At 41.0% G+C, this 17,119-nt stretch overlaps 1 protein-coding gene across 1 annotated transcript in view; it reads left to right on the top strand.

The window, feature by feature from the left end:
* DNAH11 (dynein axonemal heavy chain 11) overlaps nt 1-17,119 on the top strand; it is a 315,873-nt gene that overhangs the window by 200,221 nt on the left and 98,533 nt on the right. Inside the window, 3 exon segments of the mRNA XM_065883652.1 lie at nt 74-235; nt 8,970-9,203; nt 12,307-12,453. Coding sequence (XP_065739724.1) covers nt 74-235; nt 8,970-9,203; nt 12,307-12,453 — 543 coding nt within the window.

Genomic DNA, 17,119 nt, shown 5'->3' with positions numbered 1-17,119 from the left:
GTCCAGGGTCGCGGTGTAATTCTTTGCTCACTCATCAGCCTCCTGGTTTTGCCCTGCCCCCGTGTCTCCACAGATCATTTTGTGTTTCTCTCCGGTTGGTCACACGCTGAGAAGTAGAGCTCGGAAGTTCCCAGCCCTGGTTAACTGCACGGCTGTTGACTGGTTCCATGCTTGGCCCCAGGAGGCTCTGGTCACAGTCAGCAGGAGGTTCATTGAGGAAACCAAGGGAATTGAGGTATGCCGTGTCAGCCTCTAAATCTCTCTCTCTCTCTCAAACACACACACTCTCACTGACCCAAGTCCTCAGTAAAACATTTCCAAAATACACCTCCTAGCAGAAAGCTGTCCTTGTTTGTTTAAGATGATAAGATCATTTTTGTGAGTTTACATTTTACTGAATATGATGGCTGATCTTTTTGTATCTGGTTGAGGTGCATACACACACACAGACACAGATACACACAGACACACATACAAGAGACACATATACACTAACACACACACAGACACACAAACAGCACGCGAGTTCTTACTCATCCACTGACTCACCAGAAGGCCAGGATATTCAGAACGTACTGAATATAAATCCTTTACATTCACAACTAAACAAAAAAGTAGGCACCCATAGCCATGCAATGCTTGTTCTTAACAAAGTAAGGCAATTCATTGTGATTTTTCTCATTATGGTATTGATAGGTGAAAAATCAGGCCCCATATATTTTGCAGTCACTAAGTCAACTAATGTATATGCTTCTTTGTCTTATGGGTGTATGTTTTATAGATTATGTTTGTCATTTGCTCATGTTGAAATTTCCACCTCCTATTGCCTTTTTAAAAAGTTGCATGAAACGAAAAACAAGAAAAAAAGAAACAACTTCAAGCATTCAGATTCAAAGTGAGAAAGGAACGTACCAATAGATATGAAGGTGTCATTTAGACCTCCTGGAAATGAAGTTGTGCATCCATCAAGCACCTTTCTGATTGGAAAGTTTGGATGGATGGTGATTGTGAACATTTCCCAGGGAGGTTTGTCTTCTGATTCCTTGGAGTGATAAGTCGAACGGTGCCTAGAATAAGTCAGGCAGGAAGAATGATTCTCAGAGCCAAAAATAAAATCAGGGATATGTAAGGAGTGATGGCTCTTTCCAGCTGAAACTTTGCTGTGAACAGGGACAACCTGCTGTAGCCTCCTTTCCTCCCAAAGCCGTAACTGCTGCTTTTCCAAAGCAGTCCTTTCACATTTCGTTGAATATTATATCTTTTGGTGGCCAGAGGGTTAGAAATCTGGGCATATATACTTTTTCAATTAATGATTTGTAATGCTGCTAGCTTTATTGCATATTTATATTTATATGTATATTTTATATACATAATATATACAGCTTTATCATATATGGTTTATTGTATTTTCCAAAATGTCTATTAATCTAATTACTTACTGCTGGATTGCCAGGGAAGAACTGTTATGCAACATCTAAAAGGTGTATATGATAGAGGTTTTATCATATTCAAATACCTCCTCTTGCTTTTCTCCACACACACACTTAAAACATTTCTATAAATTAATGAAAAAAAATGAATTCCTCTATTTCACTGTTTTCTTCATATCCAGAAAGTTCTTTCTCTTGCCTGTCTCTACACTCACCCCTAACATTGAATGAACTTACCTAGACCTTTAAAACAACATCATCATCAGGATTGGGGGGGTAAAGAGTGAGTAATGTTAATGTGTGGTTCTATTTTTTTTAAGTGATATTCACCTTTCCCCCACTGGTTGGGGGACACTGCAAAGCTTTTCTTACATTTAGGGAAATATATGTAAATTTGTTCCCATGAACAGAGTGGTAGACTGTCACAGGAGTGATTGATTTCTGTCTGAAATGCTGTTCTCCACATTATGTGTCTTCCTCGAGTCAGAGGAACCCCATTTAGTGGAGACTGACGCTAGCATTACATAAAGTCTACCCGAAATATTTTTTACTTTAAAATCTGGAAAACCATTAAATATGACTAATGATGGTCAGTTACTAATACAAATTTCTTCAGCTATTGCTAGGTCCACTGCATTTCTGGAATTATGTAGGGAATTATTTTGTCTTCTGATAACTACAAGAAGCATTAAGAATGCCGATTTACTAAGAGGAAGAGAGCCTGTATGTATCTTTTGGTAGCAAAATTCTGTTTCATCCAGATCATTTGATTAGGCTGGCTTGGTAAGGAAGAGAAGAGGACCAGCATGCTTTGTTTCTTAATGTTCATTTCTCAAATGGGAGGAAATCAGAGCCGGTGGTGTGGTTTAATTTAGTGTCTGGCACAGTGCTTTAAGCCCCTTGCCTTTGCTGCTTTGGTGCAGACTCTCTCCTGTCAGAGTAGGTGCCACTTAGAAAACAGCTCCTCCTGAAGGAGCTTTGATATGCCAGTGACCATTGACATCTACTGGATGAGGCAGGACTTGCATCATTTTAAGTCCAGAGGGCTCCTCGCAGGTCCTCAGCTCTATTTGGTGGTATCATGATGCCTCCTATAGGATGCTGGGTGCCAAATAGGAATTTAAAAAGCACTTTCCCATTTCTATGGAGCTGAATTATGCCTGGAAACAAATTAGTCAATTTCGTTCCAGTGCTGTGTGCTTATTTAACTTTCCCACCTTCCTAATTTGTTACTCAGGAGCAGTAATTATAATTCAGAATGCAACGTGTCCACCTTCTCCAAATGCGTGGGGCCTTTTCAGTAGAGGTCAAAAACAGCTTTTACATTTTTTGAATGAGCACTAATTTGATCACTTTCTTAGTTTTAATTTCCACTGTTAAGACTGAGAGTTGTCAGCATAATTTAGCACTTCTTAATTATTGGCCTCATTTGCTGAGTGTAAGGTACTTATACAAGGTGCCCCCCCCCGCCCCCCGCCTTTAGCCAGAGAAAGGATTCATTAAAGGCAAGCGGTTTTGTGTGTGTTGACATATAATTTTCAGGTAGTACACACTCAGCACCCAGGGGTGTGGACTGACTAAGTCTAAGTTAATGTTTGTGCTACTTTTCTGTTACCTGGTATTGAACTAAAATGACAGCTGACAGAATGACCAAAATAGTTTGACACTGAAGTATCACCAGGTATTTATCTGAAGACTTTGTGTCAACATACACTCCTCATAGGAGATTTGGAAATGGAGATGGAAAGACACAGTGTAAGGAGGGAGAGGATACCCTCCAGCCATCCGTGGGAATTGGGTTACAAATGATAATTGGGAGATCTTGTTGAGAAGTATATGGGTCCCAGTTAGGAGAATCCAGGAAAAAAGGAAGGAGAAACAGGTGTTAAAAGATAAGAAATGGGACTACCCTGGTGGCGCACTGGTTAAGAATCCGCCTGCCAACCCAGGGGACACGGGTTCGATCCCTGGTCCGGGAAGATCCCACATGCCGCGGAGCAGCTAAGCCCGTGCGCCACAACTACTGAGCCTGCTCTCTAGAGCCTGCGAGCCACAACTACTGAAGCCTGCGCGCCTAGAGCCCATGCTCCGCAACAAGAGAAGCCACCGCAATGAGAGGCCCGCGCACCAGAATGAAGAGTAGCCCCTGCTCCCCGCAACTAGAGAAAGCCTGCGCGCAGCAATGAAGACCCAATGCAGCCAAAAACAAATTAAATTTTTAAAAAAATGAATAAGTCCTATTGTGAAAAAAAGATAAGTAATATTTTTGATTTTTCAAGTCAAAATGAATAATCGACCTACTTGAAAGCAGGGCTTGATGAAAAGAGAAATTTTTGAATGGAAGTGAAAAGACGAGTTCTCTGAGGAGTGAGATTTGCTTCGGAAGGAGTAGAAAAAAAAGGTCTGAGCAAGATGGAGAAGCCCATGCCCATCCTTTTCAGTCATGTTGTCCAACTGGCAAGTAAAAATTCTCTGTCCTTTTGCCGTGATACTTCAAGATCGTCCCACAGGCGCAATATCATCGGCTTTATCAATAAAATGACTTTATTTCACATGCTGCCACCTCTTCCATCCAGAACTTGTTGAAGGTTTGGCAACATAAGAATGGCACATTCTCCTACCGTTTTCCAAACCAATCATGGGAAAATGTCCACTCAAGGAGGGAAGTTATTGTACTGCTGCTGTATTTCAAAGACTGATTTCGTGACTGGTCTCTAGCTTCCTTTTAAAACCTTAGGCCAAGCATGAAGCATAGTAAACAGCACTTTGTTAGTGATAGGTACGTTAGCAGCAGCATTTCTGTTAATGATTTTAAGCGCAGTTCTTGCTTTGAAACATAAGTGAGGGTTATTCAGTAAGAATTTCAAAAGTGGAAAGATAACCTTGTACAATAGAAATTCTGTGAATCTGTGAAAAATATCTTCTTTCTGAGGACTACTGAAATCATTTTAAAAGATTAAGACAAAAACAAGTGCAACCAAATTTCTATTGAATCTGCCTAAATCTCATACTGGCTCAAACCTATATTCAAACAGATGGGAAAAGGCCCAGGTGGTGGTTCATATATTCCCCATTCTTCAGCCCTCTTTCCCCTTTGCACACACACACACAATAACATACTGTTCGCCGTACATTTCTTGCTCTGTGCAAGTTACCTAAATTTAGGATAGAATTGCAAAAAGCAGTAGAATGCTGCTTTCCAGGGTTTTTGCAGTTATGAAAACTTTAGGAATCCCCCCTACCTGGAAAGTAGGGTCCAGTTTTTATAGCTGCGCAGGAACTTGGACGTGCTGTGAAGTTGAAAGTTTAGCTAAATCAAATGCAGGCATCGCTACATCCTAGTTATAGCTTTGTGGCTTTCCTACAGTGCTGGCCTCCCCAGATCCATCTCCTGCCTTGTCTGCTTCTCTGAGAGGGGAAGCTGGGCTCCATCTTTCCTCCCCATGCCCCTAGTCCTCAACTAGCATCTTTGTTTTAATGTTCTGTCAGTAAGCCATTGAAGGCTACCTCTTTCGAGGATTGGAAACTCATCTGGAAGATGGCTAGCTTATGCTGGACTTAAACTTGCCTTTAACCCAGGCTTGGTCTCTAAAGTTTAAGGAGAAAAATAAAAAACACGAACAAACTAACAATAAAATGCCGTCACCAAAGTAGCGAACAAAAACAAAAAACCAGCATGTAATTTAGAAAACTCTGCATTTAACACTTGTGGCTGCTCTGTCTGGTGGTAATCTTCCTGGGACTACTGTTGGTACTATTACCATCACCAAGAGCAGGGTAACACCTGCCCTGCATTTGCATTATTTCCCACCTCTCATCACCAACCTTCTAAGCAGGGACCACTGGTTTCCCTGTTGTACAGGTGAGAGGGTGGCAGCCATAAGCGCAAGATCCTTAAGCAGGTGAGGGGCCCATTCGGCACTTTCATGCCAGAGCTCATATTCTTAAATCCTGCTCTGGACTGTTGCACAAATGTTTGCCTCTTCCGAAGGAGGAATAAAAGGAAAGGAAGACAAGAAATAGAGTAAAAAGGAGTGAGGAAAGTCTAACTGTTGATTTTGTGGGCAGTAGGAAGTATAGGGAATGCAGTAACTTGCCCAATTTGACAGAACTGGAAGTCTAACCCAGGTCCTAGGATTCAAACCCCGCATCCCTGGCTGCCTCCACAATTTTTTCCTGGGAACCTATTAGCACTTTGAGTAGTTTAGGAGAGTAGCTCAAATATAATACTGCCATTTTGTGCGTTATTAAATTTTTGTTATTTAATAAATCAGACTTAGAACCACAGTATCTAAGAGATTCTCTACTTTGACCAGACCCAAAAGGAGCTAAAAAGTACAAATAGGATATATTGGGAGTCTGGGATTGTCATGTACACACTGCTATATTTAAAATAGATAACAAGGACCTACTGTAAAAACAAAAAACAAAAACAGAAAAAATGAAATTAAAAAATAGATTTGGATTTATTGAAAATTAACGTAGGTATTAAATATGTACAGTTTTGTATATTATACTTCAGTAAAGCTGTGAAAAATTAGCATAGAAATAATTTCTGAGATAAACTACCAAGATGGACAGTAGGTGTATGACATTATACGTTACAAAATTATCCCAAGTTAAACTTGAAAGGGAGGGCTTCACTGGTGGTGCAGTGGTTGAGAGCTTGCCTTCCAGTGTAGGGGACGTGGGTTCCAGCCCTGGTCTGGGAAGATCTCGCATGCCGTGGAGCAGCTGGGCCCATGCGCCACAGCTGCTGAGCCTGCGAGCCCCAACTACTGAGCCCACGTGCCACAACTACTGAAGCCTACGTGCCTGGAGCCCGTGCTCCGCAACAAGAGAAGCCACCGCAATAAGAGGCCCGCGCACCACAACGAAGAGTAGCCCCGCTCGCCGCAAGTAGAGAATGCCCACGAGCAGCAATGAAGACCCAACGCAGCCATAAATAAATAAATAAATAAATATATTAAAAAAGAAAAAAAACTTGAAAGGGAAACGATTTTCTTTTTCTTTTTTATCTGCCTCCTTTCCCTTCCTTGAATACAATACCCTTGAAAGACTGAATTCAAAAGTACAGATATATAGTGGTCTTTGCTGGTCTTGGGAAGGTGTAAAATCCTATGTAACACTTCAAGTGTTTGATTTCATTCTGGCCTCCAGGCGTTGGTTTTCATTCAGATTTTGCTGTCATTTTCAACCACAGGGACATGCTGGGCACGTGCCTGAAGAGTCAGGTGGCCAGAGTGGCAGCGGTTGCCCCTGCTGGAGAGCCAGGACACCAAGTAGAAGAGATTTGTTTGTGTTTCTGTGCTTACAGTGAGCCATCACAGAGAGTAGAAATTAAACACTTTTTCTTAATGTGAGGAAAAAACAGTTTCTTCTTTGCATCCGATTATGCATTGGCTTCAGCAGTGTTTTCCAAAGCATCTTAGTGGGGAAACCTTGGATTTATAACCATTGGATACTGGCACTTGGCTTATTTTTATTTTTGCTTTCACCATGATTGGCTGTAAATTGACTACAAATGGGATCAACCGGTTTTCATTAAGGGGCCAAATGTAGCAGGAATGAGGTTCTCCACTCCCAGCTCTAAAAGTGAAAATACAGCGTTGCGTCCCCATTACTGTAGCCGCACCAGCACAGGCAGCCATCTCCTCCCGGGTCACCCCCCACCCCACACTGCCACCCCCCCAAAAGAAAACTGGAGATAAATGAATGGCGGAATAAATAATTTATGCTAATGAAATTACTGCAATTAGTAGTTCTACAATGACCCTTTTAAAAGCCACAGCTGTTAATGTCAGGAAGTGCTGTCACTACTGACCTTATCATAAGAGAAAGTGACAAATTGAGAATGCAGGGAAGACCAGTCATCAAAGAGGTCTGTTCTGGAACGATTAGAGTTTTCTGAAAAACAGTGTGAATTACAACCAGCTGCTCCCTGGCTCTGCAAGTCTCCCATGCTGTGCCATTTTGTTAAGTCCGATAACAATAGTTATTTTGCCCCATTGAGACAAGTTGTCTCGGGCCACTTCTAGCTCTACCGGAAACCACTTCTTCCATCGGGGATTTACAAATGAAACTGTTGTTAAAGAAAGCTTTTCAGGGCAGCCGAGGAGCCTCCTCATAGGATCATGGTTGGGCAGAGGCCAGGTTTTGTTTTGTTTTTCTTTTCTGCAAGGAGGTTGCACTTGGCTAGGGACATATTTATATTTTAGAGATATACATGCTGGCTTTTAGTCTCATTAAAACAACACAGGACAGGCGTGAATTTCTGCCCATGTTTATATTGTAGTCAAGTTCTCTAAAAAATAAAATCCCTAAGGGGATATTTATATGGTGTTGCTTAACTTCCTTATAAATTTATATTCTGAATTCACTATTTGGTAATGTACATACGTCTCAAATCTAGTAGAAACAAAGAATATTCAGGATTTGTATCATTCGGTATTTAACTTTTGCTTTAAAAACATTTTCGTTACTAGCACCATAGATTTTTAATATGCAGAACAGTCTGCATGTACATATTTTAAACCCAGTCAGGCGTTTTCCATGAGGTTGGAGAGCCAAGTGTTTAGAAATTGCTTTGGAGCCATTCTTCTCTGACAAGAATCGGCCTGTCTCTCCTCGCACCCCGGGTTGTGATATTAATGGCGCAGGTCTGAAACGTTTAACTGCATCACCAGCCACTTGTGTGCAATTTCCCCAAAGCTGTCTGAGCTTTATTGACAACACTTTGGTAAATTATGTGTGACTTTCCTAAGAGTTGGTGTAGCTCATTTAATTCATATTAATTGATTTTTAGGCTCCCGTTGATTAATTGAACCTGGTTCATCTCCTACAGAATGCAATAAATAATCATTAAAATGCGGGAGATGTGACTCCACAAATTAAAAAGGGAACTACTTCAGAACTCAGAGAGGACAAAATGGAAAGAATGTCTAGTGGGGGGTTCTCCAGTAAGTCTTCAAAGTAGAGTTGCTCAATTTTTTGTTTGTTTCAAATGAGAATACATATAATCATACTATTTTTCTCCCAGGAGCAGTGACTTTTATACCTTATCCTCCAGTTTGTTTCCACATGGGTTCTTATAAAACTGTGTATTTCTCAGTTTAACCTTTTTTTTTTTTCAGTGACTGTTAGTTTTCTTTGGCTGACGTTTAGCTTGAAAGCAACACCAAAAATACTTCTCTGAGTACTGTGTCTCAATTTCTCCATTTTCTCTTGCACACGCTTGATAAAAATCAAGTCGTGAAAAGCAGTGCTTGTGTTGCATCTTGGCTTTTGGTTTTGGTATGTGGAGCACATATAAATCCTTTGGCCTACTTGGCAAGAGGAGGTTACTAAGCTGGAAGGTTTCTTGTCATCTCTCCAATCCCGTGGACATCTCTGAAAGACTAAGTGTTCCTAGAAACTAAGCTGTTCTGGCTTTTAGAAAATAAATACTGCATAATTTCGCTGATTTTTCTTCTTTTATAAATTTGCATTTTTGTTTTCATTTGAGAGAATTTCATGTGAATTGCCATGTGTATGTTTCAGCCCCTGGATAAAGATTCTGTTAGCCTCTTCATGGCACACGTTCACACTAGCGTAAAGGAAATGAGTACCAGGTATTACCAGAATGAGAGAAGACACAACTATACCACCCCAAAGAGTTTTCTGGAACAAATATCACTGTTTAAGAACCTGTTGAAGAAGAAACAAAACGAGATATCCCAGAAGAAAGAGCACTTGGTGAATGGCATCCGGAAGCTACAAACCACAGCCTCTCAGGTATGACCTGGGTATGTTACTACTGAGTGAAATCAACGCTCCTAAAATTAAAAAATACCTTTGCTTTTGAAGCAGCAGTTTAACCTACTTGTATAAGATGCATCGTGCTAAAATTTACAGTTTAATGATACAGAGAACACACAGCTCCTGCTTTCCTAAGGCTGAAAAGGGATCAGCCAGTTACACTATCACAGCTGGTTTGGAGAGAACCCTTCTGTTGTTGGCCTGTCTCCGTGCCGGGCAGTGTCGAGATGTTGAACAGAACAGGCACAGCTGGTTCCCCTCTCCTCTTCCACTGCTTTGATGCTCTGGGCTTATCATCAGGAACTTTGTCACAGGACAATGGAAATCAGATCCCTCTTGGTCTCAGATTCTCAACCCCCAGTGAAAGCAGCGTTTCCTGGCCGACGCTGTGATAAAGGGTGTTGGGATTGGGGTCCCTAAGTATAGCAGTCTTCTCTGGCCTTGGTGTCTGATCTGTTCCCTTTAGCCACTATCTCTCTTAGGTGAAAATATCCAGTGTTGCTTTCATCCTCAACCATAACGCCTCCACTACCTTGAAGGACGGCACCTCTAACCTCCTGGAGTCAATCAGGAGGGAATTTGCATAGGATGTTAATCATGTGTGGGTCTGCACACATATTATCAGATTTTATGGTTAAAAATCAAACAAGTATATGAAGTAGGTGTTCCTACTGAAATTTTACACATGAGGCTTCAAGAGTTGAAGGCCACAGAGCCCATGAGTTTTGAGTTGGAGCCCAGATCTATGTAAAGCCCATAGTTCCAAGCTGCTTCTCTGTGACTGGTAAAAGAAATTAGAATGAGAGAAGACAAAAGACTTTGGAGATGGGCCAGCCAGGCTCTAGAGCTAGAGGAAAAAAACAATCCTCACTGGTGGTCACCTCAAGGCCAGAAACTCCCAGGGCCTTTTCAGAGTATTTGTCATCAGGTTGTACACCCATATGCTTTTCAAGAAATTGGGCCAGTTTTCCCCCCAAGAGTACTGGTGGCCCATCCATGCCTAGGATGGAAATGAGACAGAACCTGGTTGGGGGAGTGTATGTTGGTGACTTTCACCCTGCAGGACTCTCTGGCCATGTCCTTCAAGTATGTCTGAAGGCCAAAGCATCACTTGCCTCTTTCCCCCTTCATTTCATACACCAGGAATGGCTCTTCGGTGAAACACTGTGATCTGTGCTGAGCAGTGAGTAGATGGACCACGATTGGGAAAGAGAAACCGGAGTGAGGAGGTTTCCAAGACTGAGTGTTGCAAAGAATAGTTGCTGGAAAACCCCCAAAGAATATATTCCTATATGTGCATCTTTTCCTTCACTTTCAAAGAATATCTTTCTTTGCTCTCTCTCTTTATAAATGTTTTATCTTACTCTTTTTGCCTTCTTTCTCTTTCATTTGTCTTCCCTCTCCCTGTCCCTCCAGTTCCGTCTCACTTGAATCAAAACCCTTTTCCCTAGTAAAGACTTTTTGCTAGGAGTCCTGTTAAGCTAAAAGTGGAAGAGATCTGTATCCCAGAGCATTTATGTCCCTCTGAAGGATGACCCAAAATGAGCCTGTTGACCTTGTCCCAGGAAATGACAGTGTTGGCTAAAGTGAACTCAATACCAGTGGGGCCTCTGCCACACTGCGAGAGTTTTCTCCCCAAATGACAGAGACTAAAGCACGGGGAGTAGCATCCTCGTTCATCTCAGTGGTGGCAGCATCTCACTCACAGAGAAGAAGAAGAGAAAGTCTGTGGTTTCCTGACAGTCATCTCAGTTGTGTGTTGTTGAGCTGGGGGTTGGGGAGAGGAAGAAAGAAAAGGGGTGCCGGCCATGTTCACAGCTGTCTGGGGTTTCCTTATTCCCCCTCAGCTATAAACAATAGGCAGAAAGTCTGAGAAGATACACAAGGTCTTGATGGAAGGACTACTGATGAGTTCTTGCCATTAGGTGTTTGTGCATGTGGTTGGAATATCTAATAGCACCTTAAGAGTTTTTAAAATCGATTTATTTTGAAGAGGAAGCATAGTCTCCTATGTGGACAACCAGAAAGGCTGACGGTGTAAGATCAGGTGGTGTGCAGAGCAAGATGTCTTCATCTTGGAGTGTGTGCCCTTGCAGCAGTCCCGCAGAGCTGGATATCCATGCCATCTGAAATATGTCCAAACCGTAGCGCTCTTCACGCATCTCAGCAAAGCCCTAAACCCCTTCTTTAGCCAGGTAGCCCCTCTGCAGATTTAGCGTAGGTCATAATAGAGAGCCCAAGTGAATTCTCTTCATCCATAAGGCTCACATCCAGGGCTTGAGTTGCTTTCGATATTTCAGACTTAACAGCTTCCTTAGCGACTGAAATCAGGACTTGAAATAAGTTTCCTCCTAATCTCTTGGATGATGATTTTGATTATGGCCTAACATGTGACTAGTTTCACACGGCTAAAAGGAAGAGAGAAGGAAACATCACTGTGCAGTGTGACCCTGAGTTCATAAAGAGGCTAAAAAAATCAGTCTTAGCTTAAACTCTCCTAGTACAGGTAGCAGTCACAGTACCAACTGTGCCTTTTAGGGTAGAGTGTAAATAACCCATGTTGGCCGGGGAGGTTACAGGCATCCTTGGATATAGCAGTGGAGTGTGGTTCCACAAGATGAAATTCCTGAAGTGTTTATAGCAATGGAGTCAAAATAAATGGTTGTGATTGTTTTTTTGTGATTAAAAAACACACACAAACACAAACAGTAATATTTATACCCCACAGGGGGCATGAATGACACATGCTCGGGTGACATGTGCTCAGGTGGGGACAGCTGGTGGTGCTTCCCTGAGCCGAGAAGATAAATGTCTGGTTGGTGCTGACATTAAGTTAATGACTTTTTCCACAAAACCATTCGAAAACATTATTCTGTTGATTCCTGTGTTTAAAAAGAAATGCATTTTTTTTTAAACACAGGGCCTGCATTTTTTCACATGGAATTAAAGTCAAATCAGGGTAGAAGAAGAACCAAGATAGAAATTGCTAGGCCCCCTGAATTCACTTAAAAAAATAAGCTATATCTGATGTTTGTTGTTATTGACACAGGTTTCTTCAAAGTCATGACTTTTCCTTTAGGTAGGGGATCTGAAAGCCAGACTTGCCTCTCAAGAAGCTGAGTTACAACTGAGAAATCACCATGCTGAAGCTCTGATCACAAAGATCGGGCTTCAGACGGAGAAAGTGAGCCGGGAAAAGGCCATCGCGGATACCGAAGAGAGAAAGGTCAGGCTAATTCCACCATTTAGCGTACAGAGCTATATTTAGCACAAAATAAACCTTTGTAGGTGAACAGTTTTGAACAACTTCCTCTCCAGGGAGCGTAAAATCTAAAGAATTATTATAGTTAACATGTAACAGCATTTCACACCATGATTACCACTTGACCTTTCTTTACATTATGCATTTTCCCAACCTTTTAGCTCTTTTAATGATATGAAAGAACAATAAATACTGAGCTCATTCAAGCATATAATGGATGTGGATCTTGAACATCAGGCCTATTTGTAATACAGTAAAGGTCAGGAAGTCACCTCCGGAGGTTTCTAAAGCTTTTCAGTTTTTAGGCAAATTGAACAACTCAATTGTTAACAAAGCCCATTCCATCACTTTGCAAGATGGTTTTCGAATTTTGCATTTTAATAACACAACTTGAGTTTATTATTATATCCTAAGCTAAATTTGTTCTTTTTCAGTCAGTGGAGGCCCTGGCATTCTGTGTGATGTTTTATTGTTGGAAGCAATTACTTTTCAGATTATATAGCTTCTGCTTTCTTTGTACTTGGGTTTCCAGTAATTCTGGAATAAATATGTTATATTGTCATCTTCTCTTACCAAAACTTCAGCTACAAGTAGAAGGTATTTTATTTTTGTGTATCTCACTTCCCAAAAGAACTATAGCAAACAGAATGATTACTAAATATTTGTTTAAAAATTGAATGACTGTATATGTGCAAGGTCAGTTATCTTATTTTAGACAAAAGATTATAATCAGGGCTTAGTTAATTAAAAAATGTAAATTATGAGTCGCATAGCCTGGGAATCAGTAGCCATTATGCTATTATTCTGCATTAACGACATGAGAAAATATCTCTTTTACCAGTGATGTTGCCGTTCATTAATAGGCAGTTGAGTTGTTTTCCTTTTGTTGTAATGTGTATTGAGCATGTTTGCCTTTAACTTGCACAGCTTAAGACTTTAAAAGCATAGTGAAAGTCAAAATGCTAAATTAATGATTTTTTTTTAACTTATTTTTGAAGTTAAAGATAAGGCATGTTTGGCATGGCCGAGAGGCATATGATTCCTAATTCTGGTAATAAATATTTCCATTGAGTTTCAGGTAAATGGAAGAGATCCTTAAAAGTGTATTTTTATCTTAAGTAATTAGGTCTCACACATGGTGTGATTATCATAAGCTAATTCCACCCAGGGGATGTTTTTCAGGCATTACACAAATTTGTGATACTCCGATAATTACTATATCATAACCCATCTCTACAGATCTTAAAACATGACAAGTACTCTGGAGGACATTTCACATTTTTGCATGTGACTTTCTAAGGCAAAATTATCCTCACAAACGGGGAAAAATGTTTTAGCAAATTAGAACTCATCTGACAGGTTGTTTCGTGAAGTTCTCCAAACATGGAAAGGACACATAGTATTTTGTATATCTAATCCGTACCAAGAAATAAAAATAATACTTAAAATTATTTTCATTTTATCCATGAGGCTTAATTTAGTTATAAATAACAAATATTGTCTGAGCACCTATTTTTTTGCCTGGCACTTTTCTAGGTTCTTGAGGATATATATATATGATATGCAAGGTGCCTGCACGTAGCTTACATTGTAATGGGAAAGACAGGAGACAAGTGACATGTTGATAGACAAGGTATTTTGGGTTAGCAATAAGTCTATGATGAAAGTCAAGTGATGTTATGGTGGAAAGAACTCTTTTAAGTTGGTGGTCATGGAAGGAGAATCTATTTGTAATTAAACTATGTAGAGTCAAGGAATTAATCAAGACCAAGTATGTGCTATGGGCTCACATTGGTCATATGTTCATCACCGTGCTAGATTCTATGTGGTTATTAAAAAAGGGTGTATATGGTCTCTGTGAGTCTATGAAATTGGGGCCTCAAGATTTAATACTTAAGAAGTAATTTAAAAATAACAAAAGTATGTTGCCACATTTAATATGGCTAAACAAATATTGGGGTTTAGAGGCTGTCTTGCTGTGCATCTTGACAACCCATGTAGAGAAGCTGGTTGAAATTGTTGCTTCAAGTTTATAAAATCATCGAGGGCTGTTCAAATCATGGGCATTGCCAGCAGTGACCTCAGGTAACAGAAGCACTATTAAGCTTGTGAAAATTAGATCTTCCATCTTTGTTTCACTTATCAGCTCCAAATTCTAAGGATCCTCTGATCCTTTCAAACTGCTTTCTTTGTTGAATAGTAATCCTCATGAGTGAAAGTGCCTTCCAAATTGCAGAGCTCATATAATCTCTTCAAAAGGTGGACATCCGCCCTGATTTTGAATGATCTTCGGTTTTTTAATGTTTCTTTTCTAAAGATGGGTGGGGCTGAATTTTAGGACCATCAGGAATTTCTTAAAGACAGGTGAGAGCCATGTACTTGTTAGCTAAGGCTGCCATAACAAAATATCAGGGACTGGGAGGGTTAAACAACAGAAATTTATTTTCTCAGCGCTCTGGAGTCTGGAAGTCCGGAAGTCCAAGGTCAGGGTGTTGGCAGATTTGGTTTCTCCAGAGGCCTCTCTCTCTCTCTGGGCTTGCAGACAGCCACCTTCTCTCTGTATCCTCATATGCCCTTCCCTCTGTGCACACACCCCTGCCAACTCTTGTGTGTAACCAGATTTCCTCCTCTTATAAGGACATTAGTCAGATTAGATTAAGCCCCACCCTAACAGGCTTGTTTTAATTTAATCATCTCTTTAAAGGCCCTCTCTGTAAATACGATCACATTCAGAGGTCCTGGGGTTAAGGCTTCAACCTGAGAATTTTGAATGGACACAGTTCAGCCCAAAACAAGCAGTTATTGTGACTTTATCCTCTTGTGACCGCCACTAAATTTCATGAACCATCTGCAAGGAGCTTTTGACTAGCAGAGGGCAGAAAAATTCTGGTGTACCCAAGAATGGGACAGTCTCCAAATCTGCTTTAACGGACGATGGTAGAGGGAAAGCACATACTCTAAGCCATCTGTGTAGCTCTTCCACCTTCTCCAGGTTGCGCCTCACTAACCAGTCCACAGGAACCTTGTTTGGGGTGGGAGAGGGCAGAGGAAATTGCACAGTGAGGCTTCCCAAGTCCCTGAGATACAAAGCATTTTCACAACTCTAGTGTAGTTGCACTTAGGGTGAGAGGGATTGGGGATAAGAAATAAGTTGACCAACCTAGAGTTTTTGTTTTTTTTTTTTTTCGGTACGCAGGCCGCTCACTGCTGTGGCCTCTCCCGTTGTGGAGCACAGGCTCCGGACACGCAGGCTCAGTGGCCATGGCTCACGGGCCCAGCCGCTCCGCGGCATGTGGGATCTTCCCGGACTGGGGCACGAACCCGCGTCCCCTGCATCGGCAGGCAGACTCTCAACCGCTGCACCACCAGGGAAGCCCCTAGAGTATTTTTTTCATTTGCATTTGTGGGATTTTAGTTATTAAATGTTCTAAATTGCTCTGCTTATCAAAATTACCCAAAGGAATAATACTCCATTAACAGTAAAGGAGTTAGAGGGAGAAGACTCTATGACCCCCAGTCTCATAGAAATAGCATTTAGAAGAAATACTCTCTAGGTATTAAAAAACCATGATCCTGAGTCCAGTTTAAAATGATGTTATTACAAATGGGCACAAACAGCATGTGTAGATTTAGTATATCCTTAAGGAAAATAAATAAGCCTGATGTAATAACTCACTCCAATACAGTCTCTGTTTCATCCGTAGCAGTATTCTCCAGCGCATTGAAAATGTATAATAGTATCCTTAGAGTTTTCATGGTCCATTCCTGGCAGCTTTGAGGATTGTGGTTTTAGAGCAGTTCTCTGTAAGCACGCAGTTTCCTTACAGGTGTTAACCGTAGCCCGTAAGTATTGGCCGGAGGTCACGTATCTACCATGGACCAATTATGTTCATAAAAGGTGCAGTACATAGCAGAATAACGGTTAATCAGGAGAAGGGTAATTTCTGCTAATAAAGCTGTGGTAGACAACACAATTTGTTGTGAGCAGTGTTTACGTTTATGGGTACAGTTTTAAACCTGTTCAATCCAAACACATCTGAACAAATGCACTTTTGTTCACACTTGATCATTCACAATCCCCATCACATCAGCAACCATCCCATATGCTGACTGGATCCTGGTGCCCAGCGCCACAGCTTTGAAAGTCACACTTCTGCTGAGGACAAAGATTTTATTCTTCCTGGACATTCGAGTTCTATCAGTGTTCTAAAGGGAGGAGGATAGAAACCCCAAAGGTTCTCATTTTGGCTTGGTTCGAGTTTACCAACATGGCTTCCCTATATCCATATTATATGTGTTCATGCCAGGGGGCTAATGCAAGACCCTCTTTGGCATGTGAATAGTGTCCCTGGACCCTCAACAGTAGAGCGGACAGCAAACATCACGGTCCCATTGCCAAAGATAGACCTGGGTTGTTGCAGCTGTAGTTTCTTACCAAGTCCTTAGAGAAACCGAGAATTAATCTTCATAAAAATTTTTTCTGTGATTAAGCATGCATGGGATAGAACAATGTCTTCTAGCCAGTTGAACAAAAAAGCTTCACATTTATTCTTAAAAATTAGTTAACGTGACCTTTAGGTAATGTAAATGTGAGTAATCAGGTAATGTAGGCAAGCTAAATGTAAGGAAA

This window comes from Phocoena phocoena, chromosome 9 (assembly GCF_963924675.1).
Source record: "Phocoena phocoena chromosome 9, mPhoPho1.1, whole genome shotgun sequence".
In the NCBI taxonomy this organism is placed as follows: Eukaryota; Metazoa; Chordata; class Mammalia; order Artiodactyla; family Phocoenidae; genus Phocoena; species Phocoena phocoena.
Note: the sequence above shows the minus strand (reverse complement) of the source record. Positions and strands in the feature narration are given on the sequence as shown.